The 17,984-nt window shown below is 36.5% G+C and overlaps 2 protein-coding genes across 12 annotated transcripts in view; both read left to right on the top strand.

Moving 5' to 3' along the window:
* LOC114109112 (large ribosomal subunit protein uL18-like) overlaps nt 1–17,984 on the top strand; it is a 638,969-nt gene that overhangs the window by 340,068 nt on the left and 280,917 nt on the right. The gene's annotated exons all lie outside the window — the stretch shown is intronic.
* RALGAPA1 (Ral GTPase activating protein catalytic subunit alpha 1) overlaps nt 1–17,984 on the top strand; it is a 201,085-nt gene that overhangs the window by 12,574 nt on the left and 170,527 nt on the right. For 6 of the 11 annotated variants that reach the window (XM_060401809.1, XM_060401810.1, XM_060401803.1 and 3 more), the window contains exon 2: nt 15,349–15,393. The exons of the other annotated variants lie outside the window; for them this stretch is intronic. In XM_060401809.1, coding sequence (XP_060257792.1) covers nt 15,349–15,393 — 45 coding nt within the window. The remainder of the gene's footprint in view (nt 1–15,348; nt 15,394–17,984) is intronic. 11 annotated transcript variants of the gene reach the window in all.

Genomic DNA, 17,984 nt, shown 5'->3' with positions numbered 1-17,984 from the left:
ATCAGATGCCGATAGTAAGTTCTAAATGAATGAGACTGAAAATTGGATTCCTAGCCATGCAACTTGGCCCCTACTTTTTACCATTTTTATATTTAGAGAAGAAATTTATGATCAGTTGACTATTGATTATATCTGTGAAAAATATTTAATTGTTCACTAATCTGAATATATCAATGTTTTCAAAAAGAAAGTTGGATTAAAATATCTTAAATCAGGAAAATGAGAAACTAGTGTTCATTAGATATAAAAAATAATATATAAAGACAGAAACAAGTATTGCTTATGTTCATTAAGTAAATAACTTGAAAGTGGTATAGATTAACTTGGAACAGATATGCCTGGAAATCTGAAATGTATAGGAGTCACTGTGAACTGTAAACTGCCTATAAAAATAAACTAAGTTGATATTTGAATATGTTTTTAGGATTTGATATGCAAAGTTAGTAAGTAATCCTATATACATGTCATTAGACTTTTTATTATTCTTTAATTTGTATAAACTCTTTATATTCTTTAGTATGACTCTTGAAATGTTTTATCTTTGTGTATTTATGAAGAAGTGATATACTGAGCAGATTATTTACATAAACAATGTTACTGGTTAATTTGCTTAGTAAACCAAACTGTTGCATAATATACCAATTTTTTTTTTTTTGTATTTTTGCATTAACACTTCTCTTATTAAGGATTTTATTCCATCCAAAGAATTTTGCATGGCTTATAGGACTGGATAAAATGTAGATTAGAACAATTAGTGATGAACAGCTGAATAGCCATTACTTAAAGGTAACACTGTAAGGTTCCAGAGATGAGCTGGTTATAACTATAAGGCATTGAACTTGATTCTTAGATTTCTTGGCAGCCAAAGTGAAAAGAGAAACATGTTGAGTTACAAGTTTACAGTGTCTTAGAAAAGAAAGCATACTTTTTTTTTTTTAGTTAAAACTTTTTATTCTGAGTTCAATCACAATTTGTGTATATGTGTACATTCATATATTATCTAATGTCTCTTTTAGAAAGGTCATGTAGTAGAAATAGGTTTTGGAGAAAATAGAAAAATAGCCAATTAGTATGTTTGTTAGATCTATTCTAACAGACAAGATCAAATGTCTACAAATACATGTCTATAATTTTTTTTTCTATTCGTATAAGTGACAGCACCATCTTTCACTAAGATTGACAATGTGATAGAAAAAGAAAATTTTATCTTAGTCTCAGTTTCTTCTTCAACTTCTTGTTACCCTCTGGTATTTTACATTTCATTTATATTGAATGAGAAATCACTTTCTGTGATGCCTATGCTTTTGGTAATGGTATTTACTGTACCATAATCAATAGCCCATTTCTTTTAACCTTCTTACTAAGAAAGAATAAGAGGGAGGAAGGAAGGAGAAAGGAAGAAAGAAAGAAGCATCAGCACTAAAATAATAATCCCACCTATTGGATTTCAAAACTACAGTCTGGAGGGACAGTTACTATAGAAAGGAAGTAGACTTTGTATGAACTCTTAAGTTGGAAACCTAATATGGTTTGCATGCGTGCTGTAATCCATTTTTAGGAAATATCACTATTACTTACAAACCAATTTTGAATCGGGTATGCTGTATATGAAAGTAGTACTCCGTGAATATGAGTGGTAATAAGACTTCTGGGCTGCTCACTGGTAGAAAAAGTAGACCAGATGCTATCAAGAAGGCACCTAAACAGTGTAAGATGGCAACTGTATTCAAAGAAAAGCAAGGGGTAAGAATTATGCTTACACCTGAAAGCCTCAAGCCTTAAAACCTCTTCCTTAAGAATAGCGGGAAACCTGTAGAGCTTTGCTGAAGCCTTCTCTGTCATCCGGTAGGTATAGGGACTTTTCCTATTTACTTCTAATAATTTCGTTATTTTACTACAATGTAATTACTTATTTGCATGCCTATATCTTACAACCTTCCTGAGAGTAGAAGTGTCTCTCTTAAGCTTTGTATCCCTAACCTCAGCATAGTGCCCAGCATGAATTAGGTGCTCAGTAAATATTACATAATTCATGAATGAATATATTAGGTACGAGGAGAGCAAAGCTGCTCTTCTTTGAACAACTTCCTTTCGATGAAGAATAGAAAAAACCATTAAAGTCAGTATCAAAAGAACCCCCCTTGGTTTATATCTTAATTACCTGTGCAAAAAATTGGCTCAAAATCTAAAATTTGTCCCGTGTGAAACAGAAAAATAAAAGCAAAAAAATAGGATGTTAAATGAAGAATGCTTATGGCATTATGGCAGAGGTTATCGTATAATCTTCACCATTATTGAAAGAGCTAATGACTCATATAACATCTGATTTTCAAAAAACTTATGAATCAGTGAGCACAACAACATGTCATGTTTGAAGTATATACCACCACCCCCCAACATACCTAACAGAATAAACTGACTTGAAGATAGACACGGAGGAGAGGATGAAACAGAATACTGAGTTTATGGCTCTTAATTTGTCACAGCAGCCACAGTATACTGATATAAATCTTTTAGTGTTTTGTTGTTTTGCTTCTCCATATGAATTTGAAAATCAATTAAATTTTATAAATATTGTTAGGATTTTAAAAATTGGATGGCCTTGAGTCCATACGTTTAATTTAAAGGAGATTGACATCTGTGGTATATCTGCAGTTGACCCTAAGACAGCATAGAGTTAAGGGCACCAACCCTCTGACAATTGAAGATCAACATGTGGCTTATAGTTGGCCTTCCACATTCCTGGTTCTACGTCTGCAGATTCAGCTATGGATTGTGTAGTGCTGTAGTATTTACTTTTGAAAAAAATTCATGTGTAAATGGACTTGCACTGTTCAAACCTGTCTTTTTCAAGGGTCAGCTATATTCTTCCTATCTCAAGAAGTCTCCATTTATCTAATTAGGCTTTGCTTAAAGTTCATAAAAGAAAATTTTATATTTTTCTCTGAGAAAGATTGGCACATCTTTTATGGTCAGGAATAGGTGTATTTAAAAAGAATGTTAAAAGAGATGGCTTCTCTTTGCTGCAGAAGGAACTCATGTGACCACTTCATTAAACGGTGGTTTAGATAAAGATTAGGAAGAAAGAATGTTCATTTGGATAAAAAGCATATATAGATCACTACTTTATATCTTTATGTTCTACATTACTTAGATTCTTCAGTATAAAAAGGAAGACAAATTAAATACATACATTTGCAATATTGAGAGAAGACAGCTCTTAAAACTTAAAGTTAGAAATTGCCACAGAAATGTTGGATAAATTTGCCTTTATAAAACACTTAAAATTTTTAATGGTAAAATCTGTCATTAACAGAATTAAAAGACAAACAGCCAAGAAACTTTTGCAACATGTTTAAAGGCATTAATTTCCTTAATTTATGAACTGTTAAAAATGTATGAAATTGGGAGAAAATTGTAAAGGGCATTGTCAAGACATAATGGAAGGAGATTTTCTCTTACATTGCTGGCCAAGTGTAAATTAGAGGGCTTCATTAAGTGTGAGAATTTTAGATGTACACCTGTATATGCTTTGAAACCAATACTTCCGTTTCTTAGTATTTTTTCGCCTGAGGAGCTAAGTGGATGAGTGTGTCTAAACACTGCAGTGTTGTTTAGAATAATGAAAAAATTGAACTAGTCTAAATATTATTTGGGGGTTGATTTTAGAATTTAGGTATGGTTCCTTTAGATGAACATTAGCATTCTCAGAAATTGTTAGCTTTCTAAAATTACTTAACAAATAGTTTGACCTTTGAACACAGTACATTTTAGATGTGGGTCTATCTCTTCTCTATCTTTTGGAAATTTTTCAAGAATGGAATTGTTTATAGGAGCATCTATCATGTATAGAAATAAGAGTTAATATTTTTGAACACTTACCTGTGACAGGTGCTGGACCAAACATTTCATGTGTGTTACCTGACTTAATTCCTTCAACAGACCAGTGTGGCAGATAGTAATTGATCTCCAAGGAAATTTGAGTATTAAATAACTAGTAACAGGTATATAGTGTGTACAGTCAGAATATCTGGGTTCTGATCTCAGCTATATTATTTGCTTAACAATTTATAGATGCTTTGGCTGTCTATAAAATTAACAATTTCAGGTATTATATGAAAAAAATGCATTTGAAGCACAGAGTTTATGGAAAAATTCAAAACATTTGAATTTTAATTGGAACCTTAAAGGTGCTAAAGTTGAATCAGATATTAATGATCTAAAGTCAGCAGAACCTCTGAATATACTTGATGATGGTCTTGATTTTGTATTTTCAGTTTCTAACTTATTAAAAACGGGTAAATTAGGAACTTACTTAAAAATTATATTTTGGTAAAACAAAGAATTGAATAAATGAAAGGAAGTGAAATTCATTGTTCATGTTTTATTTTGAATAACACAAATCTTTGAGTTGCATCACTTAGCAACATTATTCTGTGCTTCACTACCCCAAATTGAAGTGCCGTAGCTAGTAAAAGGTGTGTTTGTGTTACCAAAAATTTGTCAGTGTTTGAATTTTTTAAAATCAATAGCTTCAGAGTACCCAGTCATCTTTTCTTTTCCGTCAGTTGTCCTTAGGACTTTTTGAAGGCAAGTTGGTTGTTACCATAAGCTGCTGCTTATAATCATGCCATTTCTTGCAAACTGTCTTTAAGAAAAATAATTATTAATTTCTGCCTCCATTTCTTTCAAAATCTGAAAATAATAGTCCTGAGCAACCATTAAATAGCTGATATATAGTGCTTTGCTAGTTTCGGGGCAACTGCAAAAGAATAAGGGACTTGATGGTATAATAAGAGAATCATGTCAAATATGAAACATAAGTATAAAAGGCAAAAGGGTTATATATATTATATAATATTTATTTGGCTGCATTGGGTCTTATGTAGTTGCCTGACCAGGGATTGAACCTCGGCCCCCTGCATTGGGAGGATGGATCTTGTAGTCTCAGAGGGATCATATATAAACAAGATGCCTTGAAGAAAGCTTCATGAAGCTGGGTCATTTGAAGTGTACCTTGAAAGAGGATTGAAATTTTAGTAGATGTAAAAGAAGAGCACAGCTATAAATGCAGGAATGTTGAGGGCAGTGGTCTTTCAAGCTTTTAAAAAATAAGGATATCAGGCCTCACCCTAGAAATGAAAAGTTAATGGCAAGGTTCCCGAATTCATTGCAGGAATAGATGGCTCATTTCAAGTACCAGTATTAAGGATACTCACCCTGTATACCAAAACCTCTGCATCATTCTTCCCAGTCAATACTACTGCTACTCAAAATGTAGCCTACAGACTGGTGCTAGTTTTTCCAGCTATTTATTTACAAGTCTGTAACATGTTAAGTGCAGAAGTTGAGGTGTTGAGAAGCTCATCTCAGTGTGATAATGCTGTGACATCCAGTTGTGTGATTGAGGACTTGCCTTGTTGAATATAGCGTATAGACCATTAAATAGAGTATAGGTGCTTTTCACTGTATTTTCTAGCAATTTATTGTAAAGCATTAGTCTGTTTTGAATTAGAATTTAAAAACAAAATCCCCCCAAAACAAAAAGCAACTGTCCCTGTATATAATTTGAGAAGCATGGTCTACACAGTGTTTAAAATTAACTTTTCACATTCTGACTCATTCTGTTTTTATCCTGTTTTATTTTGTTATTGTTTTCACCCTCTGTTTTAAAGTATGCCTTCTTCTCCTAGTGTAATAGTATTTACTTTCCCTTCCTATTACTTTAAAATATGTGTATGTTTAATTATTTTCAGTATTCAAAAGAAAGCCTTTGTTTTAGGGATATGAATTGAAGAAACTTTTCTATTTTGGAAGTGCAGAACTAGATCGAGAACAGGTTTCAAGATTGAGCGAAAATAGTTTTTCAGTCTGATTTTTTAATATGTATTTATGTCTTTTGTGAATAGAGATGTAATGCTTCTCACTTTATGGTATATATGTGATTTTTATTTAATGTCTAATTTCTTTGGCAAAAACTTGCAGTACAGTGTTAAATAAAAGTGGTAAAAGCAGACATCCTTGTCTTATGTTTTTAGGGGTAAAACTTTAGGTCTTTTACCAGTCATTATGAAGTTAGATATGGGATTTTCATAGATACCCTTTATCAGATTGAGGGTGTTACTTTTATTATATATAATTCAGTTTTTTTAATCTTTGCCTGTGTTGGGTCTTCGTTGTGGTGCAGGCTTTTCTCTCGTGGCAGTGAGCCCAGGGGCTCCTCGTCATTGCAGTGCATGAGCTGCTCGTTGCAGTGGCTTTTCACTGCCCAGCATGGACTGTAGGACTCACAGGCTTTGGTAGTTGCCGTGTGTGGTCTCAGTCGTTGCGGTGCCCAGGCTCAATAATTGTGGCACACGGGCTCAGTTGCTCCATGGTGTGTGGGATCCAGACCAAGGATTGAACCCGTGTCACCTGCATCAGCAGGCAGATTATTTACCACTGAAACACCAGGGAAGCCCCGAGGATATATATATACTTTTTATTCCTAACTTTCTGGGTGTCTTTATCATTAAAGAATGTTGGCTATTGTTAAGTGCTTTTTCCATGTCTGTTGAGACTGTCATGTGGGTTTTGATCCTTTTACTAATATGGTATATTGCATTGATTGATTTTTGTTTGTTGAACTGACCTTGCATTCTGAGATAAATCCCACTAGGTCATGATTTGTAATTCTTTTTATATGTTATCTTATTCAGTTTTCTAGTAGTCTGTTGAGGATTTTTGTATCTTTATTCATAAGGATTATCAATCTGCAGGTGTTTTGTAATGTCTTTGATTTTGGAGTGAAGATAATACTGGCCTCATTGGTTTAGTTTGAAAGTGTTCTTTCTATTTTTAGAATTCACCTATGAAGCCATTTGGGCCTGGTCTTTTCTTTGAGGTCAGTTTTCTTTTTTATTAAGTCTGTCTTTTTATGGATCTGTTCAGATCTTCTGTTTCTTCTTGAGGCAGTTTTGGTAGTTTCTTTTATGTCTTTTTTTTGAATTTGTCCATTATATGTCAGTTCAGTCACCGAGTCGTGTCTGTCTCTGCAACCCCATGGACTGAAGCACGCCAGGCTTCCCTGTCCATTGCCAACTCCTGGAGCTTGCTCAAACTCATGTCCATCGAGTCGGTGATGCCATCCAACTAGCTCATCTTCTGTCATCCCCTTCTCTGCCTGTCTTCAGTCTTTCCTAGCATCAGGGTCTTTTCCAATGAGTCAGTTCTTCGCATCAGGTGGCCAAAGTATTGGAGTTTCAGCTTTAGCATCAGTCCTTCCAATGAGTATTCAGGACTGATTTCCTTTAGGTTGGTCTGGTTTGGATCTCCTTGCAGTCCAAAAGACTCTCAAGAGTCTTCTTCAACACCACAGTTCAAAAGCATCATTTCTTTAGCACTTAGCTTTCTTTACACGTAGATCACCTAATTTGCTAACATACAGTTGCTCCTCGTATTTCTTAATATGTTTTCTGTTACTTTAAGATTGGCAGTAATGTTTTTTTTTCCAGTCCAGATTGGTAATTTGAATCATATCTCTTTTTATCTTGGATAGCCTAGCCAAAGATTTGTCAATTTTGTTATCTTTTCAAAGAACTAATTTTGGTTCCTTGATTTCTTAGTATTGTTTATCTCTGATTTACTTATCTCCATTCTAATATTTATTATTTCCTTTCTTCCCCATGCTTTTGCTCTTTGTTTTCTAGTTTTGTAGAATAGAACATTAGGTTATTGATGTTCAGATCTGTATTGAGGTGTTGATTAAAGCTCTGAATTTAACTCTACACATTGTTTTAGCTGGATGCCATGTGTTTGGTTTATTATTTTTTCACTTACAAGTCAAAGTCTTTTTTCCAGCAGATTCAATTTACTGTCTAGAATCTTCTCATTTCATCTTGATGGGTTCACTTGCTAACAACAAATTCAGTTTTGGTGTACTTGAGGATGCCTTAATTTTGCCTTAATTTTTGAAGGGCAGTTTTGCTGAATATAGAATTCTTGGTTGCCAGGTGTATTCTTTACGCTTTTCGATTGTGTCATCTCAGTGACTTCTGGCCTCCCTGTTTTCTGATGACAAATTATATTTTTCTTTTTGAGGCTTTCTTGTTAACTGATGTGTTTCTCTCTTTGTATTCTCAAGATTCTTTTTGTTGTTGACTTTTGACAGTTTTGTTATGAGGTGCTTTGATATGGGCTCTGAGTGGGTTGCTATTTCCTTCTCTAGGGGATCCTCCCAAGCCAGGGCTTGAGCCCACATCTCCTGCACTGGCAGGTGGATTCTTTACCACTGAGCTACCAGGGAAGCCCCGATGAGTTTCTTAAAAATATGGAGAAGTGTGTTTCATCAAATTTGGGAAGTTTTCAGCCATTATTTGTTGAAATTCTTGTGTTTCTTTTCTCTCCTTTCAATTCTCCTGCTAAATATGTATTACTGCATCTGATGGTGACCCAGAAATGTTTGAGGTTCTGTTCATTTTTATTCATTGTTTTTAAGTTCTGTTTGTCAGACTGGATAATTTCAACTAACCTATCTTTTGAGTTTACTTGTTTGTATTTTATTTTATTGAAAACTTTTATTTTTGGCTGTGCTGGTTCTTCGTTGCTGCATGGGCTTTTCTCTAGTTGCAGCGAGTGGGAGCTACTCTAGTTGTGGTGCATGGGCTTCGTGTTGTGGTGGCGTCTCTCATTGTGGAGCACAGACTCTGGGGTGCACAGGCTTCAGTAGTTGTGGGATGTGGGCTCTAGAGCACAGGCTCAATAGTTATGGGATGCAGGCTTAGTTGCTCAACAGCATGTGGGATCTTCCCAGATCAGGGATCGAACCCGAGTCATTGGCAGGCAGACTCTTTATCACTGAGCCCAGAGAAGCCCTGCTTATTTTTAATTTTGCCATTTCAAATGTGCTGTTAAGCTTTTAGTAAGCTTTTCATTTTGTTCATTGTATTTTTAAACTTTTTTTTAAACATAAAGAAGTGAAAGTTGCTCGGTCGTGTCCGACTTTTTGGGACCTCATGGACTGTAGCCTGCTAGGCTTCTCTGTCCGTGTAATTCTCCAGGCCAGAATACTGGAGTGGGTTGCTGTTCCCTTCTCCAAGGCATCTTCCCACCCCAGGGATCTAACCCAGGTCTCCTGCATTGCAGGCAGGTTCTTTACCGACTGAGTCATTAGGGAAGCCACCTTACTATTAACATTCTCTCACTTGGTGAGATACCATTCTCACACTTGCTTTTAATTCTTTAGACATGGTTTTCTTTATCTTTTGGAACATATTTAAAACTTGTGCTAGTGTTTGATACTGTCACACTTGTCTGGTGTATCTAATGTTTGTGCTTTTTCAGGGACAGTTTCTATTGACTTCTCTTCTACATGGAGTGCACTTTCTTATATCTTTGTGTCCCGTAATTTTTGTTGATAAGTTAACATTTTAAATAGCACAGCAACCCTGGAAACCAGTTTCTCCCTCTCTCCCATGATTTGTTGTTTCTTCTGTTTGTTATTGTTGCTATGTGATTCTTCAATGACTTTCCTGAACTATGTGCAGTCGGTTTTCTTCTATTTATGACCACTGGATTCTTCACTCATTCAGCCTAGTGGTCAGCTAATGATTGGATGGATACTTATTTACAAGCTTGGAGTCTGTAAGTCCACTAGTCTTCACCACCGGGCTCTGTGTATGTGTTTGGGACATACTATCAGTATTCAGGAAACAGTTTACAGTACTTTTTTAGCCTTCACATCCTTCTTGTGCAGTCTCCAGATCAGCCAGAGGTGAAAGTTTAAATATTTTTCCAGTCTTTCCTTAATACGCTTGTAGCTCATGCACGCGGTCATCTATACTCCCTTTAATGTGTTGGTGTTCTTTAAAGTTCCCTATGGATAACTCATCCCCTGGCTTTTCCTTTATTATTATTATTATTATTATTTGATTAGTTGTTTGCCTCATTAGTGATTGCTGCCTCAGGCAGCTGTGGTGTTAAAAAATAATTGCCAGTGATCGTTTTTCACAAATGACTCCAAGAGGAAAACTGTTACACTGGGTGAGTTCTAAATTAAGTTAAATAAAGACAAGCTTTGTGAGCTCAGTTTTCAAAGGAGCAGGTAGGTGAGGCAAAAAATGATGTTTCTCAGAGTAAAGCGTTGAAAGAACCCTGATTCTGTTCTGACTCTCCAGTGACTGATCGGCTGCTGCTTGTCACTGTGTTCGTGGGCTGTTGGTTTTAAGGCTGCCATGGAGATGAGGATGGAGGATGGGAACACGATAAGTTTAAAATGCCACAAAGCTTACTGTTTTTATTGAGATTCATCTGTTTTTCATGAATAAATGTCTTTGTTGCAAACCTTTGATTAATTTCTAGGTTTCCAAAAAAGTTAGGTTTTAGTGTTTACTTTTGCTTAATTGTTTTTAATGGAGATTTTCAGAGTTCTTTATTCAGCTAACTTGCTGATATTATCTTATAACCTGCTTTTTTTTTAAGTTATAAGTACTTAGTGTTTCATAGTTTTATCAAAATATTCCATGAGTATTTTTAGTGATGCCTATTCACTTGCATGTATGTACCATGATTCATTTAGTGTCTTACTGTGAAGTGGGTAGTGGGCAAGATAGTAGAAGTTAGGGAAGAAAAATAGGACTTGTATATCATGTGAGGGAACCTGGGCATTATTCTGTTTACAGTGGGAAGCCCTGTAAGTATTTAAGTAGATGAGTGATACAGGTAGTTGGACTTAGGTTTGGGTAAATTATTCTGGTAGCAGTGTATGGAGGATGGATAAAAAGTGGGCTTAGAATATTGTGAGAATAGGTAAGGAGGCTACTAATAAAATTCAGACAAGAGATCATGAAGTATCAAATGACAGCAGGCATCGAGAGAAAGAAATGCATTGCAGAACTGTTTAGGGTGAAAAATGAGTGCTTCGTTGAGTGGTGGGGGTGGGGTGGGGTGGTGTGGAGTAAAGGGATCTGAAGAGAGGGGGGTGAATCTGAGTTGAATGTCAGGTTTAAGATTTAGATAATATTACCAATGTAGTCAGGGAATGTTAATAATAAAGAACTTGAAGATGAGAGGAAAGATGGTGGATTCATATTGGGCCAAGTTGAGTTTGAAACACCTGTGGAAGATGTAAGTGGATAGGTAATGTAAGCCTGAATCTCAGAAAAGAGCATGAAATAAATAGTAGCTGTGGGTTGGTGGTGGTCGGTTGCTTCAGGCCATTCTGTGACCCAATGGCTGTAACCCACCAGACTCCTCTGTCAATGGGATTTTCCCAGCAAGAACACTGGAGTGGGTTGGCATGCCCTCCTCCAGGGGATCCTCCCAACCCAGGGATCGAACCCACATCTCCTGCATTGCAGGCTGATTTCTTTACCACCACCAAAACCCAGGGATTGGGGAAGTATTTTTATATAGATAGAGTTCAAGTTGTATCAGATGGAGGAGGAGGACATGTTCCTGGAAGACACCACAATTTAAAGAGAGAGTATACAGAAAGAAAAGTTCATAGTGAACATGGAAAAAGACAGTTCATTGCTAACATTATCGTAATAGGTTTTCTGTATCCTCTTCCTTCAGCATTGACTTGTGTCAGCCCTAAACTTTAATGTCACAACTGTTTATGTGTCTTGGGAGGTAGCATAGAGTAAGGCATACTTTATTCTTAGTTCAGTTTGGTTCTGTTAATTGCTGTTTGATCTAGTGTCTTAGTCTCTTTGAAGCTTGGTTTTGAGTTTAATTTTTTAATAAAGTGAAGAGGTAAAATAAAATTGATAGGTCCCTATCTCCATGAGAATTAATGAAACTAAAGTATCTAGCCCAGTCTTTAGAGAATGGTGGGTGTCAGTAAATGATATTACCTTCTTTCTTCCCCGTCTTCATACTGTATGAGGAATTCTTTTGCTCCTTTGCTGTGTTATGAGGAAAGCAGTTGGTACCAGTTTATACTAATGTTTGAATGGTACTTAACTCTTTACACTGTGTGTGAGAGTGGTTTGGTATCACAAATGAATTTAATTAGTTAAAATGTAGGTATTCTGATGAACTGAACAGGCTATAATCAGCCAGTGTCAGGAGATACTCTAAGGTAGTATGTATGCAACTGCACTAAATCCTCTGAATTCTTGGTAATTTGCAGTGCCTGCCTGTCCTAAACTTCAGAGTTCCCGTCTCATCCCTTGCTGGACTGTGTAGCTTTCAAATAATTCTTTAAAGATACTGTTCTTTCAGAATGAATTCAGTTAAAGTTGGCCACAAGTTTATGTTTTGGCTTACCACCTCAAGTGTGGCTAATGTGGTGGTGTTGATTGAGGGCTCAGAAGAGCTGGTTTGGAATTGTTTAATAGCTTTGTGTGGAGAATTTCAAAAATATATTTGTGGAGAATGAGCAAGATCATGTTTGTGTAACTGTAAAAGTGCTATCTATGCAGATATAAACTATTAAGTAAGCGTAAGTGATTACAACTTGTTTGCTTTTCCTTATCTTTATGTTGCCATACTTAGCTTGTATGTTTGATAAAACAGAATTGACTTGTTCTTATATAGGACACTGTATCTTTGTTTATTAGATTCTCTTTTTCACTGTATCTCCTCATTTCCTCTGTGCCTGTGTGGAATCATTGAAGGCAAGAGAAAAAATTTTATTTTACTTTATAGATTTTAATCTTAAAATTAAAGGGCTTATAAATATTTTCAGATCATCAGTTCAGTCACTCAGTTGTGTCCGACTCTTTGCAACCCCTTGGACTGCAGCACGCCAGGCTTCCCTGTCCATTACCAACTTCTGGAGCTTACTCAAACTCATGTCCATTGAGTCGGTGATGCCATCCAACCATCTCATCTTCTGTCATCCCCTTCTCCCACCTTCAGTCTTTCCTAACATCAGGGTCTTTTCCAGTTCTTCACATCAGATGGTCAAAGTATTGGAGTTTCAGCTTTAGCATCAGTCCTTCCAGTGAATATTCAGGACCAACTTCCTTTAGAATGGACTGGTTGGATCCCCTTGCAGTCCAAGGAATTCTGAAGAGTCTTCTCCAACACCACAGTACAAAAGCATCAATTCTTCGGCACTCAGCTTTCTTTATAGTCCCAACTCTCACATCCATACATGACTACTGGAAAAACCATAGCTTTGACTAGATGAACCTTTGTTGGCAAGTACACGTCTCTGCTTTTTAATATGTTTTCAGATCATGATCACATATTAATACTTCCTTCAGTGCTTTTTGTTCTTTCAGTTCTATACATTTTTATCTTCCTATCATATCAGGAGCTTTTCTGCAGTTATTTTGAAGCATCAGTATGGTAAACAGATGAGCTACATATCTTAAGCAATTTTGCTTGCTTTGAAATTCTAGCATGTTTTTAGTATGATTTGTATCTGCTTGCTTTTCATGGTAAAGGACTAACGAATAATAAGTATTTGAAAGATTAAAAAAACAAACATCTTAAGTATTTATACAGGAGATAGGTTCCTAGCTTTTGTTTTGATGAATTAAAACATTCAGGACAGTTATCAAGAGAGAGATTGACTTGCCTCCTTGCTACATTGTTAAATACAAGAGTGAGTTTGCCATTTTCATTTCTGTTAATATTAATTTATTATATAAAAATAAAAATAGGTTTTAGTAATTATTTTCTGAGTCTTTTTTCTAGTTAAAATGATTTTCTAGTTAAAATGTTGGGACAGTAGACTATTTTTGAAAGCATTAAGAAAAAAGTCATTTTTTTGGTTTTGTTTATATTGCTTTAAATTCCTTTGTAAATTTGTAAATTCCTGTGTTATGAGTGTTTTCCGAGTTTTGGGGTTTTTTTCTTAAGAATGCATTCATAGGGAGCTTCCAGGTGCCGGTAGTAAAGAATCTGCTTGCCAGTGCAAGAATGTATTCACATGTGCAAAAACTTCTGTGGACACAGAGGAGCATAGGTTTAAGTGTTGAGGAAATACTCTGTAGATCAATGCATTTCCTAGAGTGATTCCAGAAACTTTATTTTTGAAGTTCCATTTCACCCACTCTCACTTCAAAAAGCATACTGGAATGAAACTAATGAACATAGTGTTGAATATATATTAAATTAGATTTTTTAAAACCGCTTTATTGAGCTGTTTAAAATGTATGTTAGTTATAACAACATATAGTAAACTGCATATATTTTAAGTGTACGCTTTATATTTCTTTTGAGCAGTGTAGATGAGTTTTGCTTTTTTATCCATCTGATAGTCTTTAACATTTTGAGGGTATCATTTTTATTTAATGTGATTATGTAGAGTCTGTCATCTACTCTTTATCTTCTACTTACCCCCTTTGATTATTGTTCCTCTTTTTCTGCCTTTGTTTGGATTAATCAAGTATTTTTGTGATTTTTGTTTTCTTTTTTTTGGCTTATTACCTGTATGTTTTTATTTTTGTAGTTGCTTTAATGTTTATAGTACTTGTTTAGTCACTAAGTCATGTCTGACTCTTACGACCCCATGGTCTGTAGCCCACCAGACTTATCAATCCATGGGATTTCTTAAGTACGAATACTGGAGTGAGTTGCTATTTCCTTCTCCAGGGAATCTTCCCAACCCAGAGATGGAACCCGCATCTGCTGCATTGGCAGGTGACAGTTCTTTACCACTGAGCCACCTGGGGCAGCCCAGTGTTTATAGTGCCTTTATATACACATCTCTTAACATTTCACCTTAGACATTGTAATTTTGGTTGATACCTAGAAGCTCGATTCGAAGAGTTCTTTTTATACAGCTTCCATCCTCAACTTTTTGGATATGTGGAATATAGTTATAATAACTGTCTTCATGTCCTTTTCTGCCTGCCGAACATCTGGGTTAAAATCTGGCTTAAATCTGATTTGATGATTATTTTCTTCATTATGATTTAGGTTTTCCTGCTTCTCTGCATGCCTGGTAGTCTTCAATTAAATACCAGACAAGATAAATTTATTTCGTCCTGGATAGTCGTATATCTATAAAATTGAGCTCTGTTCAGATGATCTTAAACAGTTTGACCTGTTTGCATCTTGCTTTTATGATATGTTAGGTGGCTCTGGAGTAGTGTTCATTCTAGGGCTAATTGCTGCATCAATTGTGAGTTTTCCTAGTCTGGCTTATGGGAATTAGGTACTCTCCAGAACTTTCCTCCTTTTATAAGGGGGCTTAACTTTAGTTATTAATTCTAAATTTTATTTAATTTTCGTCAGAGAGCACATGTTAATCACTCAGTCGTGTCTGACTCTCTGCAACCCCCTGAACGGTACCCCACCAGGCCCCTCTGTCCATGGGATTCTCCAGGCAAGAAGACGAGTGGGTTGCCATTCCCTTCTCCAGGGCATCTTCCTGACCTAGGGATTGAATCCGGGTTTCCTACATTGCAGGCAGAATCTTTACCGCTGAGCCACCAGAAAAGCCCAGAGAGCATGGTATGTGCTGTTTTTCTTGGTTCTTTTTCTCCTTAGTTTGTGTCCTTACTAGTTCACTTTTACATGAAAAGATTTATACTGTATTGAATTCAGAGTTTTAAGGGTAAAGTGCTAATTGTGTTGTTCAAATCTTATGCATAGTGACTAGCCTTACCTTTGCTAAATGAGACAGATGTGTTAAAATCTACCATACTTTTAAAAAATTTATCTATTTTTAATCAAAGGATAATTGCTCTATAGTATTCTGTTGTTTTCTACCAAAGATCAACATGAATCAGCCATTGGTATACATATGTCCTCTCCCTCCTGAACCTCCTTCTAAGTCCCACCCCTCTAGGTTGTTACAGAGTCCAGGTTTGAGTTCCCTGAGTCATTCAGCAAATTCCCACTGGCTCTCTGTTTTAGGTATGGTAATGTGTGTTACCATGTCACTTTCTCCTATACATCCCACCCTCTCCAAAATCTACCACACTTCAAGTGACTTTGCTTTTCCTTAAATAGCTGTTGGTTTTTGCTCTTTATATTTTATTTAATTCTCTTAATGCAGAATTGAAATTAAGACTTCCTGGTAAATAGAGCTTTTTGTCAAAATACATTCAGTTTAGTCGCTCAATCATGTCTGACTCTTTGCAACCCCATGGACTGCAGCACACGAGGCCTCCCTCTCCATCGCCAACTCCTGGAGTTTACTCAAACTCCTGTCCATTCAGTCAGTGATGCCATCCAACCATCTCATCCTCTGTCGTCCCCTTCTCCTCCTGCCTTCTACCTTTCCCAGTATCAGGGTCTTTTCGAATCACTCAGTTCTTTGCATCAGGTGGCCAAAGTATTGGAGTTTCAGCTTCAGCATCAGTCCTTCCAATGAATATTCAGGACTGACTTCCTTTAGGATGGTCTGGTTGGATCTCCTTGCTGTCCAGGGGACTCTCAAGAGTATTCTCCAACACCACAGTTCAAAAGCATCAATTCTTCAGCACTCAGCTTTCTTTATAGTCCAACTCTCACATCCATACATGACTACTGGAAAAATCATACCCTTGACTAGATGGACCTTTGTTGGTAAAGTAATGTCTCAGCTTTTTAATATGCTGTCTAGGTTGGTCATAACTTTCCTTCCAAGGAGTAAGCGTCTTTTAGTTTCATGGCTGCAGTCACCATCTGCAGTAATTTTGGAGCCCAGAGAATAGTCTGTCACTGTTTCTGGTGTTTCCTCATCTATTTGCTCTGAAGTGATGGGACCAGATGCTATGATCTTAGTTTTCTGAGTGTTGAATTTTAAGCCAGATTTTTCACTCTCCTCTTTTCACATTTATCAAGAGGCTTTTTGGTTCCTCTTCACATTCTGCCATAAGGTTGGTAGCATCTGCATATCTGAGGTTATTGATATTTCTCCCAGAAATCTTGATTCCAGCTTGTACTTCATCCAATCCAGCATTTCTCATGATGTACTCTGCATATAAGTTAAATCAGCAGGGGGACAATACACAGCCCTGATGTACTCCTTTCCCAATTTGGAACCAGTCTCTTGTCCCATGTCCAGTTCTAACTTGCTGATATTCTAACTGGTGATCTGATATTACTATCTCTTTATGAATTTTCCACAGTTTGTTGTCATCCGCACTGTCAAAGGCTTTGGCATAGTCAATAAAGCAGAAGTAGATGTTTTTCTGGAACTCTCTTGCTTTTTCCACGATCCAGTGGATGTTGGCAATTTGATCTCTGGTTCCTCTGCCTTTTCTAAAACCAGCTTGAACATCTGGAAGTTCACGGTTCACATATTGCTGAAGCCTGGCGTGGAGAATTTTGAGCATTACTTTACTGGCGTGTGAGATGAGTGCTATTGTGCAGTAGTTTGAGCATTCTTTGGCATTGCCTTTCTTTGGGATTGGAATGAAAACTGACCTTTTCCAGTCCTGTGGCCACTGCTGAGTTTTCCCAATTTGCTGGCATATTGAGTGCAGCACTTTCACAGCATCATCTTTCAGGATTTGAAACAGCTCAACTGGAATTCCATCACCTCCACTAGCTTTGTTCATAGTGATGTTTCTGAAGGCCCACTTGACTTCACATTCCAAAATGTCTGGCTCTAGGTGAGTGATCTCACCATCATGGTTATCTGGGTCATGAAGATCTTTTTTGTATAGTTTTTCTGTGTATTCTTGCTATCTCTTCTTAATATCTTCTGCTTCTGTTAGCTCCATACCATTTCTGTCCTTTACTGAGCCCATCTTTGCATGAAATGTTCCCTTGGTATCTCTAATTTTCTTGATGAGATCTCTAGTTTTTTCCATTCTGTTGTTTTCCTCTGTTTTTTTGCATTGATCATTGAGGAAGCCTTTCTTATCTCTCCTTGCTGTTCTTTGGAATTCTGCCTTCAAATGGGTATATCTTTCCTTTTCTCCTTTGCATTTAGCGTCTCTTTTCTCAGCTATTTGTAAGACCTCCTCAGACAACCATTTTGCCTTTTTGCATTTCTTTTTTTTGAGGATGGTCTTGATCAGTGCCTCCTGTATAAAGTCATGAACCTCTGTCCATAGTTCTTCAGGCACTCTGCTGCAGTCCATGGGGTGGCAGAGTTGGACATGACTGAG

This window comes from Ovis aries, chromosome 18 (assembly GCF_016772045.2).
Source record: "Ovis aries strain OAR_USU_Benz2616 breed Rambouillet chromosome 18, ARS-UI_Ramb_v3.0, whole genome shotgun sequence".
Lineage (NCBI taxonomy): Eukaryota > Metazoa > Chordata > Mammalia > Artiodactyla > Bovidae > Ovis > Ovis aries.
This window is presented reverse-complemented; position numbering and strand designations above follow the sequence as displayed.